Raw genomic sequence first — 27,073 nt, forward strand, 5'->3', positions numbered from 1 at the left:
TGCGGTGTACAAATGGGTGCACATCCATCTCCAATACCGTTGCCATTAGCTTGCTATCTGTTGACTTTAGGCCACAGGAATATATTGGTAAATTTACTCCTGTGACCCAGAAGAGAAGTTTGGCTTTACTTGTGACCCAAAAAAGGTTTGGCTTTACTTCTTTTTTTTTTTAAAGTCATATTGGAGTTCACAGGAAGTGTGTGTCTTTGGGTGACAACTAGGGATGTCCCGATGCCACTTTTTTAGGCCCAAGTACAAGTACATCCCCTCATGTACTTGCCGATACCAATAGTGCTTCTGCTTAGGGATCACGAGGTAAACTATTTATCATAACTTTTTTTGAATCTTTAGTTCTACTTTGATTGTATAATGTACCTTGTATCTTTGTAGTGATCTTTTGTAGGATGCCCTCTACCACGGAAAACTATTTGCATGACTGTGGACTGATAGAGACTAATCCTTTCCCAGTTTTAAGAGCTTCAGTAGCTCTTTTTCTGAGGTCCTCCTGAAATCTCCTTTTGATTTTGGCATGTTGCTCATTAACAGACTACTGTAGTGAAGAGCCGGTAATTCTAAATGCATGATTTTATATATTGTATGTCAGTGAAGGTCAGACCTTCACCTGAACTGAATGGAACACTTTCCAAGATGTCATTAGCTTGGAAGTTAACATTTTTTCCATCAAGTACATCAACTATTTAAATCTTTGTTTTAAAAAGATAAGTCAGCGTTAAATGCTTTCCTCCTATTATGAGTTAAATAAGATGATCGCTTTTTTTTGTACTGTGACTCTAAAACGATCAAATCACAGCAGGAACAATTTATGCAGAAATCCTAAAAGTAGGTTCAAAAGGATTTGCAAACTTTTTGGTACAACAATTAGAAATATATTTCCTTCCATTACTGTGGAAGGCTTTTGTGGGCTTGAAAATAATAGTTGCCCTGTTTAAAAATGTTTCTAAGTGTCACTCTGAAAGCAAAGCCATTTAGTCCACACTTACTCGTTGACACTTTGGGGTCTATTCACTAAGCAGCCGTAGGCAGCCGAGTGAATGACCGACCTAAAGCGAAGTGAGCCGAACGCTGTTCGGCTATTCACTTCAGGCTGGTACGGCTGCCTTACATCGTGTGGCTTCGGGTCGGCCGAACATGCTTTTTCTTTTTTTTTCTTTATTCTGACACGGAGCCGTGTCAGAGTAGAAAAAAAAAGAATTTTTGGCCATAGGAATGCATTGCTAGATTCCTATTGGCTATTTCAATTTTCAATAGCAAACTAGCTATTGTACCCGCCTTCTGCTGCTGTCAATCAGTAGTGGGGACCTGATGGAGAACTGCAGCAGAGGGCGGGTGCAATGCTAGTTTGCTATTGGCTATTGCAAATTGAAATAGCCAATAGGAATATAGCAATGCATTCCTATGGCCAAAATGTTTTTTTTTTCTTTTCTGACACGGCTCCGTGTCAGTCAGAGAATTTCTGTGTACAATAATAGAATTACTGACTGTAAGGGAATCCCTGCATGTCATAGCCTTTACTTGAGCACCAAAAGTAATATTTCAATCAGTATGTATGGGCATCCTTAGCCATTTAGAAATTTCTGACTTTGCAGATCTGCTGTTTTGATAGCTATTACAGTTTTTCCATTGTATGTCTATGTAGTTTTGGAGTACTTTATGACTTTTGGTGGTGTAGCTTTGATGTACTCTTTATTGTCCTGTTTTTGTTTTTTGGGAGATACATGAATTAAATACTTGGATCAAATAAGCCCCCTTAAGGTTTACCTAATATGAGAAATATAAATCATTAAATCAGACAGAAGTCATGTACTTCCACAAAGGTAATAAAAACTATATCAAAGGTACTGCATTTTTCAAGGGAACAAAGTTGAAAGAAATGGGAACGTACTAGCTTGTTAAAGACCATTGAACTTAAGCCTTAGTGATCTGTTGTACAGTGAATTATGACAGTTGCCGTCTTGCATTTCCTTCTTTTTTAAAAGCACGTCTGACTTGATATTTATGATTCTGCACAAGGTTCAGTAAAACCTGCTTCCAGCTATTCTCCAATTACCTGCATACAAATAATTTCTAGCCTTTTTGGTTTCTAGTAGTTACTGTTACTATGGTCAAGCAATGTAAACCAGATGATAATTTAACATTATTTGGCTCTCCTAATTGCCCTCTTTCTTGTAGCTGTCTTGGTTTTGTGGCCTCTTTATCTGTGCATAGTGGATATGTTTATAATGGTGGATACGTGGATTAGACTGTCCCAGCAGCACACAGTGGTCAAGATGAATTGGAAGGAAAAACAATATTTTGACATTCTATCTGTTTCTTTAATGGCTTTGTATACTTCTGCACAGAGTTTTAAAGTGATGCTGGCACCTGTATTGGCACAAATTATATAATTTCACTATCAAATGTGCATTAAGTTTTATTTCTGTAAGAAACTTTCTCTTGTTTATTTCCATTGGAAAAAGCAAACATTTTTAACTAGTCTTGTGTAACCGTTGTCTATGTTTTGTCATGATAATTCTCTTTTAAAGTGTTTGAAATGTCTGATTTTCAGTTCAGTTAAAGGTGTCCATAGAAACTAAAAAGTGCTCAGATGTGCAGACAGGATCTGATCGCCCTTGGGCAATTGAGTTGGCTACAGGGGATCCTAAACATGGACACTCACTTCCGATGACTAAGTCATCATAAAATACATGATCATAAACAGTGACACTGTAAAAATCAGAGAACAGAACCAAAAAGCACTATGCACATTTGAGGACTTATTGCACTCAATTGCACCATAAATTATATTATACAATGTGAATAATAACTTTATGTTGTGACTAGATAACTATGATGTATGGCATGTGCTCTAATCAATTTATGTATTAAAAAAAAGTATAGAAACAAAGAACCAGAGGTGAATTCAAAATATTCTAGCACTGTTGAAGATTGACAGTATAGAAAAAAATACTCTTCCAAAAACAAAATACTGGGCAATTAGGAATTCCCCAGTAAGGGAATAGTCTCTAGTGGAATGTGTAGAGTCTATTTTTACTAACTTCTACCCAGTGGTAAAGTGGACAAATGCCACTTCCCGCCACTATATGGAGCCTAGGAGCATAGGAACCCGATTAATAAAGTGTAGTAGTGGGAGGATGGGGAGTGTGATAATCTGTGCTAGGAACAGGTGCTGACCAAACCGTACAATTAACATCCAGTAGGCTAGTGTTTATGTTATTGTTTTGTGTTCTAATTTCCCTTGAGGTTTTGAAGCTGAAATTTTAATATATTAAAGGTATACGCCTATAAGGTGATTGTTAATAGAGTGTTCCATTGAACTATTTACACATAGAATGTAATTGTGTGGTCCAAGGAGGCCTTTTGCCTAATTAATCAATTTTGTATTCAGGGAGCTATGCTGATATACACCTCAGCATTAGTGGTGCTGTTTTAATATTTTATTTTTTATTATATATGTTATTAATCAATAAATATATTTTAATAATAGATTTGTATTTTTTTGTTTGTAATGTAATTAATTCACTAATGTGACACCTTAAAAGCTCCATTTGGAGGATTATTGTTGTATATATAAATATAGGGGTGTGGTTTCCTGTTCTCATTTGGCGGTTCAGACTACACACATTTTTTGATAATTTTATTTACATATTAGTTATTTAGCAACCTGCTACAAAATCATGCAGAACTTTAAATCTTAGTTCCCCACCAACATACTGCAGCAGCTTAAAGTCCAAACCTATACTGAGGAAGTTTGCTTTGACCTGACCCAGAAAAAACATGCAGAGGAAGTGTTCCAACTTCAGTCTGACTTTGTTGATCTGCATACTTGTTCCAGGTGTCCAAGTATTAAAGCCAGAGAAAGCCAAATAACTAGCATTTTCACAAGGATGTCTATAACTGTAGTAATGCAGTAAGTAAAAGATAAAATGGGGAATAAAAAGCAACAGAGATAAGAATGAAATACTCGGATACAGATGACATTTTGAATATAAAAAAAAACATCTAATTTAAAAGGCACCTGTCAAGATACTAAGGTAAGAGCTGCCATTGTTGACTGGGTTATAAAGGTGCATAGTTCAGGGCTGTCATGCTAATCCTATGCTACCTAGTCATTGACCTGTAACTAGCATTTGTAACTCAGATGACTGGAAAGTGTGCTTGTTCCAGATTAGAGACATGTTCACTTTACAGGCGTGAAGTGTTAGTTGCACATTAGTAGATTTATCTTCATTAAACACAAAGCAAAGTGCTCCCTACTGCACATATTAGTCACTAAGGCAGTGATTAAATAGAAGATTTACTGAAGTCTTATGTGCAAATCTTCTTTCATCTGGATCCATATTTAGACTTGGCAGAAGTGCTCATCACATCCTTTCCTCCGTATGATCTCAGAGCTCCTCAGCTGTTTTTGGCCTGCGAATTTATGCAGAAATCCTAAAAGTAGGTTCAAAAGGATTTGTATATAGACATGAATGTGCTAGGCAGCTTTTACCATATTTGACTCTTCAGCATCAATACATTCTATGTCACAGACCTAACACAAGATTGAGAAATTCATATTTTTGCTGCAGGTGACTTAAAGGTATTCAAACCAGTATTGGCTAGGCAAATAGAGTTTTCCAGTGATGGTCAACAATGGCCGCCTCTGTATTTCTTTAAACAGGTGTACTCTAATTTGAGTTCTTTGCCCCGATGGGTAACATTCCTACAGTGCTCTAAGAATTTAGAATGCGGCCGAGGCCAATATCGCAGGCTCTGGATATTCAGCCTCATCGACAAATCATAGGATTTTTTTTTTTTTACAGCATACAGGCTGGCAACCATCCAGTAAGGCTACCGTGCTCAGTGATGTTAATAGCTGTCCACATACCCTTCTGCATTAGTTGGGTGCTTCAACGAGAAAAAAAAGCAGTGGTAACATACTGCAGAGCACATGGGTTGGTACCAACAAAGAAGGTAGCCACACACTTATGATGACGCTGTTGCTATGAAAATGCCATCTCTTATTTCTAGTGTGTATAGCTGATTTCAGTGAGGATAGGTGACACGATTTTAATTAAGAAAAAAAAAGATGTGATCAGTAGATACAACCCTGATCAGGCAATGGGACAGACTTTTATATTTTGTTATGAAATGGTAAATGTTACGTCCTATACCACACAACATACACCTTGCTGTGCTGATTGATTTAATAGATTCATTTAATGTGTTCTTTCTTTTAGGTTTGGGTCTTAATCCGGCCATCCCTGCCTTACTTGGGAAGCTTTCCGTCAGTGCTGCCTTTAATGTTGTTTACATCTACACTTCTGAACTCTATCCGACAGTAGTAAGGTAATTCTCACTTGTTGAGTATAAACGGGTGCATGATTGGGCAAATTTGGGCATTTCAGAGTAAGTTGAATATTACTTTGTTATAAAATTTAGTATGAAATGTTGGCAGGAAATGGGTGCTACGTTCATGGCCATAGAGACGCCCTTAAAGTGTAATGGTGTGCAGGCTATAGGCATTTATACATTTACGTACAATCAGTAAATGAGCTTCAAGCCCTTACTGAACTTCGTAGCTGCAGGCCCTGTTAAGAGATTCATTCACAACAGAAACCATTAAGTAGTTTTCTAAGCCAGCGCTGCTCTCGCAGTGACTTCACAGACTTCAGCCTTTTTAAGCTTTAATGTAAACACAGAGCAGGGTCTCTGGGAAGTAGGGCAAGGTGAACTGTGCTGCTGATGGGGCTAACTTGAATGACTTTGATGCTTCTGATGTAAACATTGATGGTTAATTTCTCCATAGTACATGCAATACAGAGGTTAGTGAGTGCTTGCTTCAAAGCTCATTTACTGATTGTTAAGAATATGTAAATATTTAAATGTCCAAAGCCTGCCCACCTTTACACTTTAAGGGTGGTTTTATGTCAGCTTATGGTGAATAAGTTTATCAGTGAATGTTAATCTTTTAAAAACCTTGGTTCTACGTATGGCTTGTAATCATATGTGCAAAGGAGGAGGCCATAATTCTTGCATATAGAAGCTATGGTTCGTGGTTGTGCCTTGCGAATGCGTTTTGTGTTAGACAGAACCCATCTGGAAGAGTAATACTAACAGAATTCTGTCTCTGCAGTCTCTAATGACATGACACAACCAATGCTCCTGATCATCAGAGACAATATGACCTTTTTCTTAGATGTAAGGCACATTAGGTAGTTTAAGAGCATGGTTTTTGGCAAAAAATAGGGAATACTGACAATGCGTCTTTATTTATTTGTGTGATAGGTCTGTTTTAAAAATTTTACTGGATTACTTTACTTTAATATCCTTTTCTGCACCAATATGATAATAAAAACAACATGGCTTACAGACATTCTTCTATAATGTATTGGGAGTTTAGAAATTTACTTTGACTGGATTTGTTTCCCATTAATACATATTTAAACTTGACTGACGGCAAAGTCTTTTTGATTGGTGCAAAGTTTACAAGGAGCAGAAGTCGCTGACTTTCATCTTTTAGTAGCTTTAGATTTACACAAGGATAACGTACTGCTGTGTACTTAATGCCAGTTTTTTCCCAGTGGCTAAGTGTTGTTCAGAGGGCAAAAGTTTTGAAATTCAGTTAAAAAATACAAAAGTAACATTATAAGCTGTTCATGATTTATTCATAAAAGTCTTGTTACTAAGATGTATATATCTTCCTGTGTGTTGTTTTCCCTGTCTAATTTCTATGACTTGGGTATGCCATCCACTATGAATTTTACTATTGGATACTGTTTTCTGCTAATTAAATTATGTAAATTGTAACATATTACCTACAGTCACATTAATATATATAGAGATCTCTCTCTCTCTCTCTCTCTCTCTCTCTCTCTCTCTCTCTATAGTTCAGCCCCGGTAGCTCAACGATATACATGGTACTTCCCTGTGCCATGTAGAAGCATGTGATTTACCAGTGTTACAACGCTAAGCTAGTCAGCACTGTGATATGGGGAGTCCAAAGCCTTGTGTATTCTACAGCTTGGGTGATTTGTAGCTTATGCATGATTTTTCTTTTGCCCTGTAAGGGCAGCCAGGTCATGTGGCTATCATGCTAGAGGAGTTAAGCTGACTGTAAATGTGGCCATGCACTATTATATTATCTTCCATTCAAACTGCAGTCCGAACGTAAAAAAAAAAAAGATTCCTCTATACACGCTAAACAGCATGGATCGATGAATCTCCCTCTGGGTTATTATATTCTAACAGCAGCAGGTGTGCCACTGTCAGAATACCTGAATGGTGATGGTAGCTAATTGGCTGCCGTCACTGTTCATCGGAATATTTTCAGACGAGTTCCTTCAATTTTCTGATCGAAGGATGTCGGAAGGAAGGGTGGCAACATGATTCACCCACTGAGTGAATTTTGGCCAGTTCATCGAGGACCAGTCGAACTTCATACAGTGTATGATCAGCTTTAGGCTTACTATGTGTCTTCTAGTTATTAGTGCTATTATGACATTTTCTGTTCATCTCTGTACTTCTCTCTATGTCTTGTGGACATGCTTGCTAGAATATGTGGGGGCCAATTACCGCAGATGTGTTTAAAGCAAATATTAACAGTGAATTTACGAATGATGGAACATTCCAATCTTATAACCTGTGATCCTGCATTTATTTTCTTACAATGATTATTTTAGCAATAGTAGATTTCCAGAAGTTTTGCTTGAGTCATGTTTTCCAGAACAAAATTAAAATAGAGTAAAACACAGATGGCACATACCGTATATACTCGAGTATAAGCCGTCCCGAATATAAGCCGAGGTACCTAATTTTACCAAAAAAGACTGGGAAAAAGTATTGACCCGAATATAAGCAGAGGGTGGGAAATGAGGCAGCTACTGGTAGATAGATACCAATAAAATGACATTAATATTTATTTAAAAGAAAAATAACCTACTGAGATGCATTTCTAGCGAATCTCGGTTTTAATCTTCTATGCCCTAACAGTATTCCCATATATTACTTGGCAAGGCAGTTCTCTCTGCTTGTGTCTCTATTGCCTTGAACCATTAGATAGCAATCCTGCAGCTCAAGCTGCCATTGGTTTAATTCCTGTCTCATTATGCAGTGCCTGTAAAGCACAACATAAAACATGTTGCAAAAGCAAATAAATAATGAAGTAACAGATTTCTGTTTGTGCCGCACTAGAATGTGCACAATGTCCTATTGGATCCAGACACCGTGCCAATCATCTGCTCTTTGTAACTCTTTAGATGTGACATAAATTGTTATTGACTTGAATCACAATTTACATTGGAATGAGAGCTCCCTGTTACTAGAAACTTAAAGCAAGCCAGGCAGTGGAGAGTCAGCAACTTTTAAAATTCATTGCTCCAACACAACATGCTGCTTAGAGAAAATCCTTATGTCTTGTTAATTTATGTTGCAGCAATTATGAAGCCGTATAAACGTTAATTTGGGAGCGTGTTCCTCTTAATCAAGCATTCCACTCAGACTGTCTGCTATCATAGATATTTCTAGATAGACAAATCACCCTTTAGTGTTTGGATATCCTCTTATGAAAGGTTGAACAACTTGTTTAATGGCAGTGAATAGAAAGGATCTGCAGACATGATTACAGCCTCTGTGACCTTTACTGCTTTCAGAGATTCTACATTTGTTCTAATTGGCAATTAATTTTCTCAGCTTTTCCTAAGTAAAAAGTTAGCAAGTATAGGATAAGTACAGATTAAAGTGTATGCAAATCTAAGTAGCTAAGTGTCCATTAGTTCCGTAATTTGTTGATGGAAATGTAAATAAACTTTAGTTTTCTTTCTAACCTTTCTCATTTTGTCCTAGCTGAAGATGGCCATACACTAATAACATATCCCTTTATCCATGATAAACTTCCAACCTATGTTAGAATACCCCAACAGTGACTTCAACTGACTGGCTGCAGTTGCTATTTGACCAACAAGGAATCTGCAAAATTCCTTACAGTGGGTGGCCAGCTTAAGTCTTCTGCACCACTACTTCCTTGTCTGATGCAAGTTAACCATGCTGGAGCAGAGTAGTAGTTTGATGTGAACCTACCAGTATTCTAATAAGCCTTCATTAGTTCATTTCTGACATAATATATATTTCTCACGTTATACAGAAAAAAGCACATTTTCATCATTAATATAGCAGCCTGTGAGCTTCATTGAGTGACTGTGCCTACACCTGAGAGCAGCATTCTGGGAGAATGTCATACTTTTGTTGCAGGTAGGAAGAAGCATTATCTCTGCTTCCCCAATAAGCACTGGCTTTGCTTGTTGTAACATTGTAATGTTTTGTCAAATCACAAGGTAAGAGGCAGCTGCAGGGGGCTGATCGGTGTAACAGGTGTACACACCGTCTAAAAACTTTTTTTCTTTTTATAACTTGGTATAGCTTCCACAGTACAGATGCTCACATGTAAGTGTAACACTTGCATGTGGTTGCAGGTAGTCACTGACTCTCGGAAAGATCACAGCACTCTCCCTGAAATCCTGTTCACTTTCCTTTATCTCCTGAAGGCCAGATGAAGATGCCAGCCAAGACATGACACAATCTTGTAAATGCTGATGCCCACAAAGTCTGCTTACTTATTTAGATAAGGTGCCTTGTCGGAAAAGATAGAGCTGATAGTGAACTGAAGTACATGCCTAAACACATATTGGACCATTTATAAAACTTCTGAACGTTAAATGCTGTAAATTACTTGTGGTTTACTGAAATACACATCTTTCTTAACTATACAATTCCCAGAATAGTGAAAAGTGTGCGGCTTTGTATTTTATATAAAAACAGGAAAAAATACTTGCTTTGTAGGAAAAATAAAAGACTAGAGACTTTATCACTTTGCTCATTTATTGCATCTTAAAAGAACAACCCCCCCCCCACCACCACCACCACCTGCTGCTGCTTCCCTTCCCCAGGCTCCCCTGCTACTCCATCTGTTAGAGTCCTAACCTTGAGTAAGGTAATTGTATGGTGTTGAATATTACACAAGCTTAATGACTTCTTGCCAAATAAGCCAAAATGCACCACCCCTTTATCCTAAAACCCCGGTGTTCACTCCGGTCCGCTCATAGTCCTTTTGGAACATTGAAGAAAGCCAGCACACATCCTTGTTGCATGTCCTTGCAAATGTTTATTTCAAAGTGAACTCACTACTCCAGATAGTCATTCTGGTGCAATTCTGCCCGCAAAGAGGCCTAGTCAAGAGCCCTCTTTGTAGGTAAAAATGCATCAGCATTACTGTTTGGTGCAGTATGTTTTCTTTGAAACAAACATTTGCAAGGACTTGCTTTTGTGTTACAACTTTGTGTTCCTTAATAACTTCTTCCCCTTTTTCATGTAACGGCATCTGGGCATTTTGATTGGCCACTCAGGCCCAAAATCTGTATTCTGGCATTAGGTCACATGTTTTCCCATACCCAGAAGACTGTTTCACAGCTGCAGGGTAGCATGACAAAGTATTAGTTGGTGGGGAGTTGTTCTTAAAAGAAAACCTAAAGTGAGAGCTGATTGAAACATTTAGAGCCTTTTCATGTTTTACAATGACATCAGGCTTGGACAATCGGCTTTAAGCCCTTACAACAGTTACCTATTAGTCCTTGTCTTAACATTCTCCAGCATGCAGCAAAATATGTATGGGCACACAGGTTTGGGCTACTTTGTGACAGTAAATTAAAGTTCTGCCTGTCTGCAACCAGCTTTATTTTCACAATCATTGGAGGTCCAGTGCCATGGAACAGGGGAGCACTTCCCTCCTCTTCTACATTTTATAAAAAAAATAAAACTTTAAATGTAAACAAAGCATGTTAAGAAAAACATGAATACTGACTTCTAATGTAAAAATCAAATCAGTTATAGTATCCCTTGTATGGTTTGTAGGAAAGAGGAGTTTCCTTTGCTAGGAGGGAAGATGAGAACTTATTAAAAATCATGAAATGTATGCAACTAGTATAAATATCTGAAATTTACTGTTGTAATCCCCTTTCCAGCAGTACGCATGCTAGTAGAGGGAGGGGCAGAGCTTGGGGCCAATTAGAAATACTGCATTCATATGTGCTGTCAGGAGTAGCGAGCAGAGACATGACCTCATCAGCCTGTTATTGCTCCAGTCTGTGTAATCACAGACTGGTGGCAGGGAGGTGACCTAACTGCAGCAGAAAAAAAGTCAGGTCATTGGGCTGGCTGTGCCATGTGACAGGGCTGTGTAACTTTTAGGACACGATGGACATATATACAAACCATTTGGCAGGTAAGACAACTGCCGGATGTGTGTTTTCAACTGCCTATTTAGCTGTTTGACTGAAATCCAGCGTTCTAAAGAATGATCTTTTTAAAAAAATCACCTATAGGACATACACTTGGTTGACAGACAGGTCATCTATCTGTTTGAAAAGAGGCAGCCCTTAGTCGTGGTTCACACCTAGTGTTTTGTAGTGCTTTTTCTGCCCTAAAAAACACCCAAAACAAAATCCCATTCATTTCTATGGCCAGGTTCACATCTGAGCGTTTTGTCGCTTGTAGCAAAACGCCTGTCGGTGGGAAATGTCCATGAGCTTCTTTTTGGCAGATTAAAGGAGAACTATGGGGTTAAGGCTTTTCCCCATGTTCTCCTTAGGGTAATGGGAGGACACAAACTAGCGTCCTCCCGTCACCCTTAGCTCAGTATACCCCGAGCTACAGCTCGGGGTATACTGAGACGCCGAAGTATACCGCAAGCTACAGCTCGCACTATACTCGGAGGCCGCAGCTGAAGCGGACCCTGACAATTATGTCTGCATCCACCCAGCTGCATGAGTGACATCTGGCTCTGCCTATCTAGAGGCAGAGCCAGCTGTACCCGGCCCCTCCCCTGTCCGATCCGCCAGTCAGCGCTGGCGGGGAGGGGGGAATCCAGCCCCTCCCCTGTCACGGCAGAGAGCCGTGACAGGATCGAGAGGTGAGCGAACGCCGGTATGTGTTCGCTCACTTCTCGATCTACTGAACCGACCTGTGACAGTCTCATTGTCCCAGGTCGGCTAGAACTATGAGGTGAGTGAAAAGCACTCACCTCATAGTTCTCCTTTAAGCGCTTCTTGGCTCCATAGACTTCAGTGGAAACACACATTTGTTGTGTTTTTACATGTTTCTGTGCACATTTTACACGCGTTTGCTTATTTACATCAATGTGTCACAATCTGCCCACAAAGATGCACAATGTGATTTATGCGTATTAAATGTGCAGCAGTCGCCTAGGTGTAAATCCAGCCTAAAAGAAGCCATTTTGACAAGTAAAGCATATTGGAAATTTTCATAATGTGCTACGAGTAATATATTTCAAAAGTGGAATATCCTCATTAATTAGCTGTGGTGGTTTCTAGAGGATTTGAAAATTCATTCTTGCTATACTCACTCCTTCCTATTGTAGACATTTCTGTGCAGTGGAAAATGATTAATCATTTTCATAGCATCATGATTATTGAATTATAAATTTCACATGCTAGAGAATTTCAGCTTAGAATTGCATATTTTTATTAGGAGAGGCCTACAGACAGATATAAAAAAAAAATACCCTTTAATCCTGTTATGTAGAATGTTTTTAAAAGTTAGTTGTATTTTTTTTATACTATTAGTATAGGTACTTGGACTCAGGACCAGCACTGTTATGCTGGGCACAGACCTTACAACCATCATAAGACTTTTGTCTTGCGATGGTTGTAAGGTAATTTAAAAAACGTACGATCTGCCTATCTTGGACAGGCAGATCGTATTTGCGATGATCGCATGTCCGCCCCGCTGAGGGGCCGGCTTCCGATGACTGCAATGCCGCAATTTATCTCACGAACATGCTACACACCCGCCGAAAATCGTGCGATTCTCGGCGGGTTTCCGAACATGTTCATAAGATAAAAGTCGTGCGACCTTACAGTAGTAGAGGTCGCACGGCTTCCACACGCCTTACGATAATCGTACGATTGCGGGATTTCCCGCGATTATCGTATGATTATCGCAAGGTGTGTGGGCACCTTTAGTGGGGGTGGGTGGCTGCATTGCTTATTTGTAATAATGAATAGCAATGTGCCACAAGTGGGTCTACACATAATTATTTTCTGGATTTTAATTACTGGAGCTTGTAAGCCTTTGTAACGCAAAGAAACACTGCCCTGCTGGCATCACCTCTTGCCTATAGACCATGTGTCTGATTTGCAGGTCTTTACCCAGCCCATAATGTTGTGCCACTGTGTTGAGAAGCTTATATGAGATAACTGTATTTTTCTTCTGTCCATTGTTGCACACCGCTTTATGATAATTAAGCAACCTAGGGTTATACTGCCACCCACAGGGAAAATGGACGTAGGCAGATAGAAAACTAAAGGCCAGCCCCTTAAAGGCCATACCCTTACATCTGCTCATATTAACATCCTTAGTGTCTTTACGGGAATGAATGTCTTTCTTTCTGCTATATTTTTGCTTGAATTGGAAGATTGTTCTACTATTAACAGCTACTTGTAGATTTAGGCCAGATATTGTAAATCCTAGAAGTCTCTTCAGTTAGTAAATTGAATGCAGGTTTTCCTAGTTTGTTAACTATACTGGTGTTTGCTCTGCAGTGTGTTGACAATCCATCTGCGTTCCACATAGCACTCCACTAATTAGATCAGGCCAGTGCATCTGTGGATTCCTTGCAGAGTTTTGGGACCAGACCTATGGCACTTCACCTGTCCCTGTCTGTTAGCCAACTCCTCTATTAGATGAGCTATCTGAAATACTGATCTTCCACCTTGTTTCTTTGTTTGCTGGCTTTGATGGACTGTATGCCAGGTTCTGAGACACGGGAGCATTTCAGATTCTGTATTTCCAACCATGTTAAAAGCTTGTAAATCTTCTCTTAAAGTGACATTAAAGTCAAAAAATGTCCCCCCCATGTTAATGTCAGCACTTACATTAAATTATGTCCAAGCTTCTTCTTCTTTCCTGATGTTTTCATCTGTCCCTCCAGTGGTCCGGCGGCTCTCCGATCCAACGCTGACTGCTCTGTCCCTCCGATCCAGCGGTGTCTGTATGCGGGTGTGCGCACCCATATACTTACCTTGCGTCTTTTCTGTATGTTTTTGTTTTGTTTTCCTGTATTTCTAAGTAGTTTGCGCACATTAATATTACTACTTGGTCAGTTTCTTTGGCTTTACTACAAGAGTTAGACAAACTAGTTCAAAGCAAATCACATCATACTTTAAAGGCACACAATTAAAAAAGATGTAAACCCAAGCATTAAAATCGAAAGCCCTTAAAAATGTTCCTCCAGTCTGGCTACCTGAATACCAGGAATATTAAACCGGTTTCTTTTCGGCCTAGCACATGTGCATAACAATATGTAAATTTTTTTTCCCTGAATGAAAATCATATTCACAGGTGGATGTGGTTTACCTGGATTTTGCCAAAGCATTTGACACGGTACCACATAAACGCTTAATACGCAAGCAAGCTGAAATCTATGGCCATAGATGAATTGATGTGTATATGGATAGAGAACTGGCTACAGCAACGTGTGAAGAGACTATTAAATGGTAATTTTTCAAATTGGTATAAGGTCAAGAGGGGCATGCCCAGGCTTCTGTCTTGGGCCCAATACTGGTTAACCTGTTTTATTAATGATCTTGGGGTAGATGTTAATAGCCATGTTTCTGTGTTTGCAGATGATGCTAAAATTGGTAGGGTAATAGACACGAGCTTAGACATTTTAACATTACAGGAGGACCTGGATAAAATAGGGGAGTGGGGCAACTACATGGCAGATAAGGTTTAATGTTGAAAAATGTAATGTATTTAGGGGTTAAAAATAGGCAAGAGGAATACACATTAATGGGAACTCCACTAGGGAAGTCAGAAATGGCAAAAGATTTGGGGGTCATAGTCGACTACAGATTGAATAATAGCATGTGATCCCAGGCTGCAGCAAACAAAGCTAGCAAAGTACTGTCACGCATTAAAAAGGGAATGTACTCTAGAGACAAAGCAATACTTTCGCCACTTTATAGATTACTGGTTTGGCCTCATCTTGAGTATGCAGTTCAATTTTGGTCACCAATCCATAGAAAGGATGTCCTTGAGCTAGAGATAGTCCAGAGAAGGGCAACAAAGCTATGAGATAAGGTTGCTAAATTTAAACTTGCTCACGCTGGAAGTGAGGCGATTAAGAGGGGACATAATTTTGATATACAAAATGTTTAGTGGTGATGGCAACATCAGCAATGAACTTTTTACTGCAAACTCCCTAAAAAGAGACTCGCGGCCACCACCTAAATTTGGTGGAAATAACATTTAACCACAAAGGGTATATGGGGCTTCTTTTCAGTTAGAGCGGTAACATTTTGGAACTCTCTGCCACAAGCAGTGGTATCAGCAGAGAGTATTGAATCATTCACAAATCATTTAGACACCTTCCTCAGAGACCATAACATTCAGGGGTACAGTTACTCTTAAAAACTAGACCACACAGGGACTCGCATACACACACGTTGAACTTGATGGGCCTGTGTCTTCACCTCAAATACCATGTAACTATGTAAGAATTTAATTCGATCAGGTAAGAAACAAGAACATTTTTCATCCTGCACCTTTGATTTTCCTCGTCAAAAATGAATGTCTGTTAGACCCAACTAAGAATTCAAAAACCAAACATTCCATAAACCAACATTGTCTTACAAAGGTCTATTGGTATATAGGCAGCTTTAGATTGTTAGTGTCTTTTCCATATTTTAAATCTGCAGATGTCATTAAAATAATACTGGTTAGCCTATCATGAAGGTCTGTCTATGTTTCCCAGTTGTGCACTTCTTGTTTCCTTGCCACCCTGATTTCCAAAGGAGACTTCAAATGACCTTTTTAAATATATTACATTCATACAGTCATCACTGATGTTCATGTCTGACGTTAACAGTAGTGTCTGCAAAGAGGCTGCAGTAGATCAGTGACACTGAGATGCAACAAAGGGTGAATAAATGGTAAAAAATAATGCTTTATTGAAACAAATGTGTATGATAAACCGTGCTTTAGCAAACCAAATGCCATTCAGTTAGAGTTTCCATCTGCTACTAATTTAAATTCAGATAATTGCATAATTTGTTAAAGCAATAGGTTGTACCAGAGCTTTTTTAATGGTTTAGCAGCAAAAACGGTAAATAGTTGTGACATTTAATTTTCTTTTTAACTTTTTAAATTCCTTTTATAAGAACATATAATGTAGTACAAAACAAAGCCATTTGGGGCATACCTCTGGCTAGAGAATTTCTTCAAACAAGTAATTACAACATGAAATATAAGCATAGAAAAAAAAAGGGAACGTCAAACAATTTTTCACTTTAGAGAAGGCGTCCGGTCAAAATAAAACGGCATTGGAGGTTATGTGTTCAAGGTACCTTTTGGTTTCCATAAGGATGCCTGCACTCTCATTCCAATAAGGGTCTAGAACTGGGTGCAAAGTTGTGTTACCATTCAATGGGGACCCGACTCAGAAGGGGAACTACATAGGCCAAGGGTAAAAAAAATGTATTTACCCATTAGTAGGCATCAAATGGCATCACATGGCATCAAATTCTGTACACATCTCTCCTGGTCCTGAGTGTCTCTTTATGGCTTTATATTAAGGCACCACTGCATTAATTGATGACTTTCAAAAATCAAATGAGGGGCCTGTGGGGGCTTTCCCATCAAGAACAGCCTTCTTTGCATGATTCAGTATTAGGCAAACAGATGCCCTAGCTGAATGGGTAGAAGCCAAAGGCTCCACCAGGCTTAGGAGGCAGGTTTCAACATATAGTGGGATTATAATAGTGATTAAAGATGTAATAAAATCTGCTACCATAGCCAATACAATTGGATAGCACAACAGAACAGATGTATAAAATATGCTCTATATTTTGAGCACTGCCAATATTGCAATGAGGAGGAGGGGTAGAACTTGTTAAGCCTCTGTGAACATAGGTAAATCCTGTGACGGAACTTAAATTATATCAACCCGTCTCTAGCTGAAACCAGTTATGTAAGTGGATATCCTTCCAATCTTCTGAATCAAGGGTTTGAGTATCCAGTAGCCATTTAAAACACAGAGTTCCTAGTCCTACATGAACATTTGTTTGTGGTGCCTTGTGGTGGTGAGAAGCTTAGATAGTGACTCACTTCGTTTCTACTTGAGAAGGTGTCAGTTCCAATTGTATATTACTAAACTGAGCTTGATAAGGATGGTGAAGTTAAATATATCTAAAAAAAAAAAATGGGAGTTAGGTAGTTTTATTTTTTTGTTTCAGTTTGTTAAATAAGCATGGATTTTAATGATATGTGTAAGACTTTAACACCTTTAGTAGCCCAAGGGGCACGGGCCAGGATTGTAAAAAAAAATGGAGGAGATTAGGATTAAGCCAAAGTGCAATATGGAGAGATGGTTGGTTCAGTGGAGTATTCAGTTTCTTATTCTAGTTTCCTTTTGATTTTTGAAAATAATTAAGGAATCTCATGATTTGTCCTCTTCTTTGACATCGTGGACTATTTTGTGTAGATCAGCAACATAAAATCCCAGCTAAATACATTTCAATTCCAGATTGTAATACTACAAAATATAGGTATTGCCACGGAGCTGAATGCTTATGCAAAGCACAGTATTTGTATTATCCATGTATTGTATGGCGTAACCAGAGCACAGCTTTGAAAGTGCTCTGCTTCTGTCATATTTATCAGATGTTGTTATAATTATAAAATAGTCAAGTTGATGCATATTCTAAATGGCAAACGTCCTCTTTGACCTTTCATGTAATGTGCTTTTACACTTATCAATACTTCCACAAAAAGACAGATATCTGCGTAACATTATTCTAGACAGCTTGAAGGTTGGTAAACATTACAAGTGCCACTCTCCCCTCCTGCTTTTTTGTGTGATTTATTAGGTGTCTTGTTCAGTTCAGGAAAGGTGGAACCTACGCATGATATGTTCTTATGGTAAATGTGTAGCTTATATTTGAGTCCATATGATGATACTTGTTCTTTGTGATTTCATGGGTTTGAAATAGGAAAATGTATCTGGCAGGTAGTCATCAGGCAAAACGGAATGCATCTGGATGTACTTTTGCACTACCATAATAAACTTCCCATTATGCTGACTTGCTGGTTTTTAAATATTTATAAACCCTAACAAAGAACTTCTCCAAATTTGGTTCTTTTTGGTCAGTTAAATGTACCTTTTTATAAAAAAAATCTGTTTACTCTTTTTCATTGCAAACAGAAAAAATATACATTGCAAACAGAAAAAAACAACCAAAAGAAACTATTGGCTTTTGACACAAAAAAACAATGTGTACACATTGAAGTTAAAGGTGCTTGACCATGAACAGAGAAAAAAACTACAATGCAGTAAGGTGGATCAGAGCATTACAGAGCTAAAATAGATGACACCATTTCAAAGGGCAGCTAGACTATACAGGTTATTGACCCACAGGGGTTGATTTACTAACCTTATAAACACACCACGAACATGTATACACCTCTGTAGTGTGTTTCCTCCCAGCATGATCTATGAGTGGAATCTAAACACCTTTGTAGTGTGTACACACCCAGCAGGTGTGTTGTGCAAAGCCGAGCATGAATTTGCAAGGTGATGTTGTTTAAATTAGCTCTATGTTGTGTTGCTTGCGTTGATGAATGAAGGAATGTAAATGCATGAGCTAACCATTTTTGTCTAAACTGTGAAGCAGCATTATATATGCATCATGTGCATGATTTTTCCATATATGGCATTAGTGGAAATATGCTTTTAGAGACTTTTTGGTTGATAAATACGTTTTGCTGTGTAAAAATCACACGCACCTAGTGCGTGCGTGTGTTTAGGTTAGTAAATCACCCCCACAGTGTCAAGACCTTTGTCCTGTTAAAATATTCCATTGAAAGTGTTTTATTATATCTGCTTGATAAGTGCAACAAATACTTGTTGATGCTAGCAGCACTGTTCACAAACAGTCTTATCAGCCCTGTCCAGTTACCTCTGTGGACAACAGAACACTTTGTATGTTATGTGGTTAAGGGGTGGGGTTCTGTAGTCTTATCACTTTCTGTCCTAGAGTGATAACACTGCTGTTAAACAGTTGCGGCACAGTGAGGTATCACTGTCACCCTAATGCAGGCACCAATTTAAGGAGTGGCATGCTGTGATACGTTACATTTTTGTTCTTGGGTTTAGACTTTAAGAAAAATCAGGTGGCAGTGGATTTTTAAAGCTGGTCACTGGTCCCTCATCAAGGCTTTGCAAAGCCAGGCTCAGCTTATCAATTACAATCTGAAGCCACTTGAAGAGAGTTCTGTGTGCATTGCTATGGAAAGTAGACTTACTTTCTTGCTTTCATACTTCAGTGTACCTTACTGATCTTGGCATACCAGATAGGGGCCTGTTCAAAACTCTTCAAGGAGAACTATGAGGTGAGTGCTCTTCACTCACCTCATAGTTCTAGCTGACCTGTGACAATGAGACTGTCACAGGTCGGCTTAGTAGATCGGGAGGTGAGCGAACACATACCGGCGTTCGCTCACCTCTCGATCCTGTCACGGCTCTCTGCCGTGACAGAGGAGGGGCTGGATTCCCCCCTCTCCGATCCGCCAATCAGCGCTGGGGAGAGGGCGGGTACAGCCTCTAGATAGGCAGAGCCAGCTGTCAGTCACGCAGCTGAACGGATCCAGACATAATTGTCGAGATCCGCTTCAGCTGCGGCGTCTCCGTATACCGCGAGCAGCAGCTCGTGGTATACTGCGGCGTCTCAGTATACCACGAGCTGTAGCCTAGGGTGACGGGAGGACGCTAGTTTGTGTCCTCCCGTTACCCTGAGGAGAACTATGGGGAAAAGCCTTAACCCCATAGTTCTCCTTTAACCTTTTGCTGTGTGACATAAATCACCCACAATACTCTAGGTTGCCAGAGACACTGAGAGTTAGCCTGCTGTAGCTTGGAAACTATTTTTCTTAAGATATTCTTCTAGTCGAAGCAACAACATAGTTTGGTAATGATAACGTGTTCTAATTAGTCATAAGAAGTGTAAATTATAATGATAGATCCCTTTTAAAGGATGGGAAATTCAACATTGCCTCTTTCACAGAAATTTGAAACAAACAATTTTAGAGTCCTTCTTTTAGGGCCCATTCACATTGTGCTGGTGTTAAGATGGCCAATACCAACAGCCCAAAAATTGCACCTGACCCATTTTTTCAATGCCGCACATCGCAACCCATGACGTGCATTGGGTTGCTGTTCAAAATGAATGGTAAAGCACTGTGAGTGCCACTGTGCATGGCAGTAACACATAAATGTGAATGGGCCCTTACCCATATTCTAGGTATTTCTAAACCATCTGTTCCCAAGTGCATAGGAATTTCTGCTATACAGTACTTGGTGTGATCATTTTTTGCATCTGGAATTAAGAGTGGAAGCATTAAGGTCACAGATATTTGCATGCTGCGCATACAGCCATTCTGTAGATATTTAATTTAATACAGCAGTCAGTATTTGGTGTATACAGAATGCTAAGTTAATAGACTGGACTGTAAACCCTGTAATACCGATAACGCACCTGCCAGCTACTTAGAACTTTCAGGCATAAAGTCTCCCCCTGAGATCAGAGCTCGCCTTTGGCTATGTGCACAAAGTAACATGCTGCGATTTTCCTTGCTACTTCTACTGTCCTTTTATGGCAGACTCACTGTGGTTAGAAAATAGTTTGCTGTATAAAAAAACTGTTCTCTATGCTGTCCTTCTCTGCCCTTCATCTCTTTCCCATCTCCTCCTATCAGTTTTATCAAAATATGCAGAGACCGAGCAGAAGAGCGCTATCTCAAGTTAACCCATTTGACTTTGACAACTGTTTAATCGTGCTCCTCCTCCTGAGGGTGACAGGAGAGAAGAGCAATCTTGGGCAAAATTTTTCTGAGGCAGTTCTTCCAAAATTGCAACTTTGGATGGACCTACAATCCTCAGCAATTAAAAATCAGCATATGATATGAAAATGCCTGAGCTGATGAGGATACCTTCAGTGAGAACTGCTTGTCATAGTTCTGTAGTGCTAGAAATAAAGTCAGGTGGAAATCTCTTTTTTTTTTTTAAAGTTGAACTTGACTTCCAGAACCTTCTTATGGGTAATTGAGACAACTAATAGAACGTCATGGTAGCTAGAATTAGGCGGGACCAAGCGTCTCCACCGCACGCTCCCATTCGAAATTTGAAAAATCTCGGGCAGCCGCAAAGGATCATGGGGCAAGCGCATGCGCAGTACAGATCTTCGGTCGGGAGACGAGTAGAGACGCAAGGTAAGTCAATGGAAGCAGCGTGCACCCGCACAGACTCCGTGGGACAGGAAGAGCGAGGAGTCAGCGCTGGATCGGAGACCAGCACCAGTGCTGGAGGTACTCCTGAAAACTACAGGAAAGAAGATGATTGGATCAAGAGGCATCATTTAAGGTAAGTCCTTACACCAGCATTGGATGGGGGGGATATCCTTTAATGTCACTTTAAATTGCAAGGTATATATATTTTTTTTAGCTAATTATATGTGCATGGAAATTTAGTTTTTTTTCAGTTGATGAGAATCTGAAATATTTAAAAGTATTCAAATTATGGGATAGGTATTCCATATCTGAATATGCTAGTCCTTGTGAGACGCTCTCACGTAATTATCTAATTTATTGAAGGAGTTAGATTTCGAGCCACTGTAAGTCACCCTCTTACATCTTCACCTAATTTATTGATGAAGTTGGATTGCTTTGATGCTGTTTGGTTCCAGAATTAATGAGGGTAAATGGCCTTCTAGCTAAAGGTTTGAAGCTACAGAAGTTGAATTTTAATTTCCAGGGGAACTGCACAAAGGTATATTGCCTATGAGTTCCTAAGGAAGAGCCGTCTGTTGTATATATGTATAAATGTGCTTCCCCTTTTAATAAGGAGACCTAAGAATATGACCCAAGCTCACCTGACCCAGTGTGAATCTTCCATCTAACAGTCTGTTATCCTTTACATTTTTCACTTAGACTAAGTTACAAAAGCTTTTTATCTGTGACAAATTAGCTTTTCTTTTTTGGCTTTGCACAATAACCTGTAGATTAAAATGGACCTAGCCTGTAAAACTGTAAATGCAACTTTTAAAGAAAAGCATGATCTGCATTTTAAATAGTTACATAAGATAACTCTGACACAATTTAATTAATAATTTGTGAATATATTATACTTCTTTTCTTGCCTTTCCAATTCGTAAATAATACATTTTAGATTCTTTTGTGTGCTCCTCCGCTTTCCAAAGCAGAGCAAGTCTCATCCAAGGAGAAGCACAGTAGAGCCATCTTAAACGAATGGTATCTGTATGTCTCACTACTATCACAGATCCAAAAAATAAATTCAACGTATGCATTCCTTATTTACTGCTGGGGTAAACTGTAAATCTAGAACCACTAGTATATAGTTCAGATACAGCCTAATATTATACAACCATTTACTCCAAATTGCATGTAGCTGTTGCAGGCTTGTTGTCAGTTTGCTGAACATTTTGCCTTTTTCCTTTATCACAACACCTATCAGATATCAAAATGTTCTTCACAGTCAGCTTTTCTGTAGGTAATTAAAATTGTTATTGTTTGTTTCAAAAGTATTGATTTTTAAATAGGGCCTTCATGGTGGACTATTCAGCACGTATCTAGCTCCATTACTATAGTATGGATCCAAGCATCTCAATTACAGTGCACATAATAGCACACATTTGCTAGTCAGCCTCATTCACCTCTTAACTGGAACCAATTATGATTATTTTAACATGTCAATAAACATTGAACAATATATCAGTACTGCTTTATAATCTTAGCTGTCATGTTTGTAGTACGTAAGATCAAATTATTTTCCTTTTGCTGTCCTAACCTCTCCATGATTTGTCTACTATAAAGGGATGGTATATATTTCTTTGCTGTGGTCAGAAGTGACAAAAAATATTTTTAGTTGAATAAATATGATATACTGCAATTGAATAATTTACAGTATTTTCTCATTTTTAGTATAGAGCCTCTGTAGGCTGTTTAGGGCTGCGACTAAGGATTATTTTTATAATCGACTAGTTGGCCGATTATTTTTTCGGACAACTTTTGCACATTTTTTTGTAATTACACTGCAATGGAACATACAATACTGCAATGCCATGTGTTCCATTGTGGTGCGATTAAAAAAATATTGTGAATGCAGTTTTTTCTTAAATACTTTGTTTGTAAAACTCCATTTGTGTATTTTAAATAAAAGATGGTATTTCCTTTTTTTATATTCTTTTGGTGATTCCGCGCTGGATCAGTGAAGTGTAAATGATCTAAATGTGATTCCTACGTGCTAAAAAGGATAATTTGAAGGCTGCAGCAAAACTGACCAAGTCATAAACTATGAAATTTTAAATATGCCGCGCCCACAATAAATGTGTCAGTGTAAAAATGAACTGTGATTGAATCGTGAACCACACAAATAGCAAGTGTGAAATGAATATATCATCCATACATATAACATTTCTTCATGATAAAGCATATAAATATAAAACTATATATATAACGGATTAATATGTAAATGTTATAAAATATATATAAAAATTATAATAAACATTCAACAATTCATGAATTTTGTGTCATTATTAGTTCTTTCTTAGAAAACCGTGATGCCCTGGATCATTAATCCCACAGGGTCTGTAAAACAATTCAATATTGGTGACAACCACCGTGAAAAAATATTGGTAATCGATGAGATGTGTTCATGAAGAATATAAAATATAATCAAAGGGAAAGTTCCGTGGATTTGTGTTGGGGATATGGGTCAGTGCCACACGTCTCCCCTCAAAGGGTGCACTCACCGTTAAGTAGTGGCTGTGGTAAGCAGCCGGAAGCGCTTAGACAAAGGTTCCTGCAGCCGCAGCATCCATCCACTATCTTGCTCCGGTCTGTGGTCGGTGGGTGATGTTTCTCCACGTTCATGGAAGAAAGGAGCCTTTTCATTGCATAGTTTTTTCAACAAAGGGGCTTTATTTAAAATTGTAAAAAACGAAAAACCAACGAACATTCGGCAAATTAAATACAGCAAACAAAATCTTGTATTCGGTACGGCGTGTAGATAGGCCCGCCCCTAAGCGTTTCGTCGTCTTGACGTCTTCAGGGGGTTGTGCAGGTCTAACACGTCATACCGAAATTTCTATTTATATCTCGCAATCAATTAATCATTCACTTGCCGCCCAGTGCAACACAGAGGAATATACATTGAATAAATAAGCATCATAAAATACATGTGTGTAAAGTTACATTCACTGAAGTGTCTCATAAGGGTACCTATACGAACATTCCATTAAAAATCATTTGTTAAAATGATAATAATTATTAAAACAGTATTAAAATTGTGAATCTGCCTTTGACTTAAAACCATATCAATTAATTAAAGTTGTTTTTAACACTTATAAGACCGCGGTGTGAGGGGAGACTTCACAACATTCCTAGGGATGAGTGACCTATAAATTATGTGATCTAATGACTTGATCTTAGTGACCTAAATGAATGTGACAAATCGAAGTGGCTAAGAAGTAACTACTGCATCTATTAAGTATGTTTAATCTGGTGGTTGGAAACCGATATTTAGTTAACACCATACAGTGGTTACAAACTAACAATTAGTTATAAGGAGGAGGATATTAAGTTGCGGTCATCATAGTATCTATAGATCGCTAATGGATGTCATAAATGAGGCAACAATGTTCTATATTTAATGACCATTAAACAGTAATGGTGTCTATAACTGATGTATATAGATGGCCAGTTTGATCTAGTGATCTTTAATTAGACTGACATACTATTCCCGAGCCAATACAGTAAATCCACACACTGTATAACGGAGGAGGAAGACAATTATTTTATAACATGACTTTACCATTTTTGTCTGAAGGTTTTATTCCCCAAGACCAAAATTATGTGATATATCTCATGTGTGTAATTATTTTAGCTGTACATGATATTGTCAGCATCACGATAGGCTGTAGTGCTATTCCTTGGACTATGTATAACCCTTCTGTCTCTTTGATTTGTAAGGAAGGTATTGTTGTTTACTATACCAGTGACCTTATATTTCTATTTTGTAATACGTCCAGGTGTCTCTAATGTGTATCATCTAAGAAGGGGCCACAATCTAACTGACTCCAGTAATCAACTGATTATCCACCCTTCACCTACTGAAGTGTCCAAATATATATCCTTGGAGTTAATGCGTGATTGGTTTATTCCAATTATATGATTAAAGACTTTATCTATTACTTAAAAAGCAATTTAAATCGAACTCTATATTGAGTCCTTTGGGTGTCAAAGTATCTAGCAAATAAATCCATTTGGATTCATTTTGGGAGATCTTGCGGGTTAAATTTGTACCCCTCCAATGTCTTTCCACTCGGTCTATCCCTACAACTTCAAGCAATTTCGGATCTCTATTGTGAAAAATCCTGAAATGGCGTGAGAGGCTGTGTTTATTGAATCCTTTTTTGATGTTATTCACATGTTCCTCTAATCTTTTTTTGAGAAATCTTGTCGTTCGACCTACATATTGCAGTCCGCAAGGGCAACTTAGTAGGTATGTAACGTGTTTGCTGTTACAAGAAATACATTTTTTTATTTTGTATTCTCTATTAGTTATATTTGATTTAAATGAACTAATCTTTTTTCTTGCTGAAATTGTTCTGCAGCAGACACAATTCCGACAGGGATAGAATCCTATTCCATTGAATAAGGACATTTTTGGTTTGGGTGGATCCAGGACATTAATAGCAACTTTAGTTCTTAAGTTTGGTGCCTTCCGATATATGATCTTTGGTTTGTTTGGTAACAACGGTCACAAGGTCTTATCCTTTTTAAGAATATGCCAATGTTTTCTGAAATTTTTTTCAAATTGCTTATATTGGACTGAGTAATCCGTAATGAAAGGGACTTCAGGGGTGTTATTCCGTTTAGATGGAGGTTTTAATAATTCACTCCTTTCTCTCCTCAAAGTAGTTTGTTGAATTATTTTTAATTCATCCTCCTTGTAGCCCATCTCTTTAAAAAAATGTTTTTTGTTAGTAAGGCACTGACCCATATCCCCAACACAAATCCACGGAACTTTCCCTTTGATTATATTTTATATTTTTCATGAACACATCTCATCGATTACCAATATTTTTTCACGTTGGTTGTCACCAATATTGAATTGTTTTACAGACCCTGTGGGATTAATGATCCAGGGCATCACGGTTTTCTAAGAAAGAACTAATAATGACACAAAATTCATGAATTGTTGAATGTTTATTATAATTTTTATATATATTTTATAACATTTACATATTCATTCGTTATATATATAGTTTTATATTTATATGCTTTATCATGAAGAAATGTTATATGTATGGATGATATATCCATTTCACACTTGCTATTTGTGTGGTTCACGATTCAATCACAGTTCATTTTTACACCGACACATTTATTGTGGGTGCGGCATATTTAAAATTTCATATTTCATTTTTTTGTCACCTTTTAATTTTTTTAGATTTTTAAATAATTGTATGTATTTTATTTGACATTTTTATTAGTTTCATGGATTTAAAATAATCTGAATAAAAAAAAAACGCCAAAGCCAATATAATAAAAAAAAAGCCCTATTTAAAATACCACACCAAAATTGAACAAAAAATAAAATGTGTGTGTATATACATATATACACACACACACACACACACACACACACACACACACACACACCTGAGGCATCTTGAATTCCCATCTCTTCAACTGTCCCTTTCCTCTTCCAGCAGGGGTGCACTAATGAAGCAGGGAGCCTGGTGTTCATGTGACATGGGTGGGAAGCTGTAAGTGACAAGTGCTGCTGTGCTCTGTATCGCAGAGACGGTCACACAGAGATCTTTGTGATCTCTCCACCGGCTCAATAACTAAAAACACGGTGCCCTCTGTTGTGGTTTCGGTGTTGCACTTGGGTGATTAGGGTGTGCCCAGGTACAACCACTAT

At 38.3% G+C, this 27,073-nt stretch overlaps 1 protein-coding gene across 1 annotated transcript in view; it reads left to right on the forward strand.

Annotated features, from left to right (window-relative positions):
* The window catches only part of LOC108792007 (solute carrier family 22 member 15-like), a 217,932-nt gene that overhangs the window by 107,088 nt on the left and 83,771 nt on the right, over positions 1 to 27,073 (forward strand). Inside the window, exon 9 of the mRNA XM_018562674.1 lies at positions 5,241 to 5,349. Coding sequence (XP_018418176.1) covers positions 5,241 to 5,349 — 109 coding nt within the window. The remainder of the gene's footprint in view (positions 1 to 5,240; positions 5,350 to 27,073) is intronic.

This window comes from Nanorana parkeri, unplaced genomic scaffold, assembly GCF_000935625.1.
Source record: "Nanorana parkeri isolate BGI_ZX_2015 unplaced genomic scaffold, ASM93562v1 scaffold590, whole genome shotgun sequence".
Lineage (NCBI taxonomy): Eukaryota > Metazoa > Chordata > Amphibia > Anura > Dicroglossidae > Nanorana > Nanorana parkeri.